Source organism: Bombus impatiens, unplaced genomic scaffold (genome assembly GCF_000188095.3).
Source record: "Bombus impatiens unplaced genomic scaffold, BIMP_2.2 scf_0091, whole genome shotgun sequence".
NCBI classification, from domain to species: domain Eukaryota; kingdom Metazoa; phylum Arthropoda; class Insecta; order Hymenoptera; family Apidae; genus Bombus; species Bombus impatiens.
Window position 1 is genome coordinate 1,561,504 of NT_176510.1, and position 6,188 is coordinate 1,567,691.

The following is a 6,188-nucleotide window of genomic DNA, read 5'->3' on the forward strand; positions in this document are numbered from 1 at the left end:
CGTTGAGCCGGAAATTCGAGCCAATCCCTGGCCTGGTATGTCGACCCACCCTTGAAACGCGGAACGTCGCTAGTATCGACCTTTAGTATTCATTTCTGAATCTCGAGAGATCGTTCGTTGTCGTTCGATCGAATTATCGTGAAGAAGACCGACGGTGCTTAATTGACGAACACTGATCAAATACTGGCAGGAAATGAATTTATGCTTGGTGATTCGAGTGTAATCGATTATGGGGCAATGGTAAAGATAACTCGACGAAGAAATGCCAGCTTTCGCGAGCAAGTGGCCGTGAAAACCTTTACATTATCGGACGATTATCGGGAAATTCTTCTATTCTATATTTCTGTACCTTTAAAACGAACGATACTTCTGGATGAATTATTGAGAATTGATCTCTTTATACTTATATATATATATATGTCCTCCCGTAGATGAAGATGGAATAGCATTCGAAACGATGTGACTTACGTATAAATCTAATCGACACCCTCCCTGATTCCAAAAATCACGGACCCTTATTATTCAATATTTATAGACAGCTCCCGATTCCGGCGCTTACGAGGTCTTAACGGCTTTCAAGGCAAATCGTGATAAATGTGATTTCCTCTGTCCCCGATTAGCTCCTCCCTTCGGGACTCGCAGCAAACGACTGCCGAAGAGTCCGCGTGACATCAAAGATATGCCAGGTATATACGTTAAATCAATGTCAGAAATTCTAGCAAAATTATTTTTAACCCATTAAGAACCCATTAAGTAACGAAATAACGTTCGAAAGTTGTCTAAATTTTACAAACATTAGTAAAATATAGTTAGGGAAACGTATATCATTGTCTTGTCAAGTAACAGAGAAATGTATCGGGATAATAAAATTCATTGGTACTTAATGAGATGACCATTAAATCTATTATTGTGACAAATTACACAAATATAATTTTTACCAGATCCAACCTATTATAACGTGATCACTGATATATCGGAAAATGTGAAGGGTGGTGTGATTCCAGAATCTGAGAAGATTGCAGAATTATCATTCAGTCCGCCACCAACTCGCTACTGCGTAAGTTTTGATCTCTATATCAACGAAACTAACGGTATCGAATTATCGTAGCGTGTAGAAATGAAAACGATCGTCCTGTGGACGATTTCGAGGCCGTTGTTTTCATGGAACGACAACGTAACAACGAAACGAAAATCGAAACGGCGCAGCGGCCGGCGGATGGCTCGCGTATTTTCACGTCGAAATTTCTATTCCGTTCTGTCGGTTCACGTATACGGTATTTACTTTGTTGTCACGGTCCAGGATATTGCGTGCTCGATGCGCGCGCGGGAATAATACCGGATACTTCAGATGGTGATGTATGAGCCGCGCGTTACGAGATGGTTAGATGGGCCAGCGTCGGTCCGTATTACCTCTGTCCGACGTGGTTCCACCGTGCACGAAGCAGGGTTCGTAAATAGCCCGAATTGAAACGGAAGTCCTTCTTTTTCCCCCGTTGGACGTCTTTCGCGCGCAACCAACCTGCGAGATGAATGTGTCGAGGGAATGGAAGTTCCGTGAATGTAAAGTTTGGAATTGTATCGTGCGCTGCTTGTCTGCCACGTCTTCTTTTAAAGGATAGAAAAATATGTTTCAGGTTCTATATATGTAATACACCTGGTGAGTAATGCAGCGTCTTCAGTTCATATGCTGGCAGACAAAAATTTTGAATCATTTTCTCAGTTTTATTTATCACGTCACGTCACAGCAATATAGTGATACGAGAATTAATTGAAACATTTGAATGAAATGAACAGTCGCTTTTATGAAATTTTTAATATTTTCAATGGTGCATTAACAACGTAAAGTGCTAAATGTACCAAAAACGTTTAAACAGTTTCCAATGTTTTTATGTTTTAATATGTATATATATTCAAATATAATGTGCGATAGTAAGCGACCGGCTTGACGCTGTAGACAAAACAAAATTTGCATAGCGATCGATATGTTAAATTTGCTGTTCCTCGTTTATAAAATTCAGCTCCGAAAATAATTGTATCGCCTACAGAATAATCCAATAATTTAATTTGATAAAAAGACGCAGTTAATACTACTATCAGAGACTTTATTCTTTCAATGAATATCATCTTACAGATTCATCCTTACCTGTCGTCCTCCATTCTGAAAAAGTCGTTCAACGTCTCTTTGGGCAAACCGAAACTTATCAGAAATTGGACGAAACAGGAGGAAAGAAAGGAAGAACCTCACTGTGTCTGCAGGAGGAAGAAGCTTCGTTGGTTTGCTTCTCCCATACATCGACAGAAAAAGTGTCACACGTTTGTTTTCTGATAAAAGACTACCTTCGTTTTATAAAGAACTGATTCTGTTACTTTCATGAAATCTTACAAAAATCTACCCAGTTTGCTACCAACAAATATACATTTCGCTTTTCTAGGAAATTCGAGATTTTAATTTTCCCCACAGAAAATAATTTATATATCTTTTTCATAAATACTAAGCACAGCCTCTCTGCTCTTCAACGCGTATTTTAATAATGTCGCTGCAGCAAATGTCCTCCAGTTTATTCGTTAATGTACAATTATTATCCACGTCCGCTGCGGATGACACGTAACCAACAGTCATCGAGCAGAAATTTCCAAGCGTGTAAATCAAACGCAACGCGACTCTCGCGGATAATAGATTCCCCGAAGATCTTCACGGTGAAGCGCGTTCAAGTCGAGGACGCTTGGGACGCGAGAATCGTCGACAACCCGGCGAAAAATCATGCGGATCAACGAAATATAGAATTTCAATTGTAATATCGCGTTGATGTCGTGGATTTTATGAATCGCATCTCACCCCGTGTCGCATGTCATCGACGTAAATTATTCGACGATGCTTGCAAAAACGTTGATCGACACCGGCCAAATTTATTCGATTTCCATGTGTAATAATATCACGACGCACATACACGAAGCGAAATCATTGTAGATGATGTGATATAACCCCTATGAATCTAAATACGACAGGAAGTAACGTCGATACATAGGTGTCTACGAATTTGCATAACAAATTTAAAGAGGATTTTTGATCCGCCAATGATATCCCAATCGATCCCGCGATATATTATTAAAATGAGATACAAAATACTTTTTAAAATACAAAATAGGAAATTTGTGAAATTAGCGTAAAATATTCTGCATGCAAAACTCTTGTCGTAAAGATATTATGATTAATAGGGTAATACCAACGTTATAGATTGATAGAGTCGGTTATGAATACTTGGACATTGAACCCGCCGGATTATGAGCCAAGTATCGGACGTAAATGGAGCGATACATTATCATCATAATGTATACGAAACACTAAAAGCCAAGCCAAGAAGCGTTGAGGTTCGAACGTGCTTGCTCTGGACTTTGATCGATCACTGTGAATGGAAACTCGGTTACTCGTACATTACCTTCCCTTATAGTTTCCTCAAAGAGCTTCTTACGCCAGCTCTGAAATGCAAAACCTGCTTCTTGAAATTCTATACGCAAAACCATATCGTAATCCTCTCAAAGATCTAATAAAGATATCCTTACAATTCAATCACAAACTTTCGGTATCTAATATCATAGAAGTTTAATCTACAATAATTTTTAGGTTATAAATTCCGAATAAAATCGCAAAACTATAATCGAAAATAATTTTCAATAATTTTCAAATATACTGCAACTGTCGATATTTATAAATTGCATGTCAATATAATCTAATTTCTATCGCATTGGTTACGCCGCTATGTCTGACAATAGGCCCGTCCGTTTCTCCTTACGCGCTTTAATCCACACAGTCGATGACGAAGACAATATTTGCGGCGGTTTAGCATTTAAAATCAACGTCGACGAGAAAAAGTCGTAAGTCGGTGTTATTTCAACGCGTTATCCATCGCCTACTTCGTTTTCTGCCATCGTTGTCGGGTAATAAATACTTTAATTGCAAGGGGGAGAGTTTCTTCTTTTATCTGCGCGTGCAGCTCCCTTCGGCGAAAAGAATCCTTCGAGGGTATTTAAAGTCTCGTAGTTACTTTCGTAATTACTCTTCGTTTCACTCGGTACACCGGCAAACAGATGGAAAATGATAAAAAAAGAAAAGAAGGAGAAAAGAAAAAGAGGAAAGAGAAGAGAGAAATGAAAGGTAGAAACGAAAACGAAGATTCACCGTAGTTATAATACCTTTTCTCTCCCTCTGGGACTTGAATATTTATGTACTGGATGTTCTCACTGACGTATGCAATCTTCGGGAAGATCGTATAAAAAGCGCGCTCCGTTTCGGTCCCTTATCATCTATTTGCATTCTTCGCTTCGATGATATAATTTATTGCTTTATTTTTAACGTGAACGTGGCCCGTGTCGTTATTTCTATATTTGCTTTAGTTATTGGTAAGACGTGCTAAAAACATCTTTGTCAGTCCAGCGACCGAAACTGAATAATGCTGGTTAAAATGTTTGTTAAACACTTTAATTATGTTAAAGGAACGATAAATAATAGATTGTAATGCAAAAATGATGCATTTATCCTGTCTGATGATTAATTACATAGCGAACATATTTTTGAAATAAAATCATTTCAATTATGTTAACACTTTATTACATGTTATTTTGTGAAATTCAATTGAAAAATAAAACTTTCATCCTAAGAACGTAATATTGAAATGCTTTTCAGAGATGCAATGAATAATTTTAAATGCAATCTAAAAACGGTTTTACTCTGTTCACTGATTAATTAGTAGAGATATTCCTGGAATAAAATTATTGCAATAGCAAGAACGTTTTGCTGCACGTCATCTTATATTGAGTCACGTTTAAAATTGGAATTATACTTTATTCTTTCAAGAAGAAAATCTTGAAAGACCTTTTTATCGCTTTAGATGGAAGGACTGTGATAAATCAAGACAGTAAAGCAATTAAATGCTTCATTCCCGATGTAAGGCGATTACAACGGTTTAAATCCAATTTGACAGACTTCTCTCTCAATCTCTCGGGCGTCTTCCTTCTGTTTTTATACTTTTCACAAAGTACGTTCTCGGCTTCGTTTTTACACTCAAGACAATCGCACGAAAACATTCATGTTCGAGGATTCGCATATTTGCGCTACGGTCGTTCGGTCTTTTTTAATGTTTGAGAATACACCGTGGACGCCCGGGAAATTCTTACGACGTTTAAACAACGGTTACACGAGCGTAAACGTAGACGTTGACAAAAATTATTCATCAACAGTCATACGTAAATCTTGAACAATCTAAAAGATATCTTTTTACATAATTCTCAAATCTCAGAGAACAAGACCGCACAATTTTCTGCAACCATTTTATAGAAGTCGTAGTTCATTTACAATTACCAAAACTTTCAAAACTGTCGGAAGTAATGCACAACGTTAGACCAAATACGGTCAAATAAATCTTCATAAATCACACTCAAATCTTATGAAACGATAATGTGCAAATTTATCAAGTCGTCCTGTGAATTCCCCAAACTGAAATGTAGATGTGGACAAAACGACTGATCGTGAATAATACCCAACACTTGAACAGATACAGACCAAACGCCTTCTTGAATCTCACAAAACAAAATAATACTACCTGCAGAATATTTTCTAACTATATCCAGAAGGAAAAAGAATGGCAATTCGTTTAAATTAATCAAAATCCACAAAGAATTCCTAAAACACGATCAACTGTCAAACTCTCGGAGCGAGAATAATTCGAACCCATAAACTTCTCTCTACGGGACCCTCGGTCGTCTTTCTGAACCAGTAATCGGAGAAGCCCAGCATTCTTCTCTTGCTCGCAGCATCACGTGCCGACGTGTGTATCAGCGCCGCAAAATGTAGCGTCGACGTCGGCGTATCATCGTCGACGACGTATCGTAGCCGCTAATTTCCTCGCGGAATCGTCACACTCCGCTTGTCACCGCGTCCGGGAAGCAATTCCGTGGATTCTTGCCTCGGAGGAATGTTCCCTTTGATCGTAGCTTTGCGAGCATTGCTCTTAACAAGAGGCAACGTATAACTCGCCGGTCCCGATTCTCCCGTTATAGCTACGTGATCTCCTTTGAAACACCTTCCTCCTTAGAGCAACCGAGGCGAAACACGACATTTATCAAAAATTCCGGTCGTACGGGCGCGATTGTCTTGCCGCGTATCGCCGAGCGCCATACCGTCGTGTCGCCTG

At 38.7% G+C, this 6,188-nt stretch overlaps 1 protein-coding gene across 1 annotated transcript in view; it reads left to right on the top strand.

Moving 5' to 3' along the window:
• Window positions 1–1,108, top strand: part of LOC105682140 (sperm-tail PG-rich repeat-containing protein 2-like) — a 5,495-nt gene extending 4,387 nt beyond the window's left edge. Inside the window, exons 9-10 of the mRNA XM_012394506.1 lie at window positions 536–686; window positions 942–1,108. Coding sequence (XP_012249929.1) covers window positions 536–686; window positions 942–1,108 — 318 coding nt within the window. The remainder of the gene's footprint in view (window positions 1–535; window positions 687–941) is intronic.
• Window positions 1,109–6,188: the final 5,080 nt, after the last annotated feature.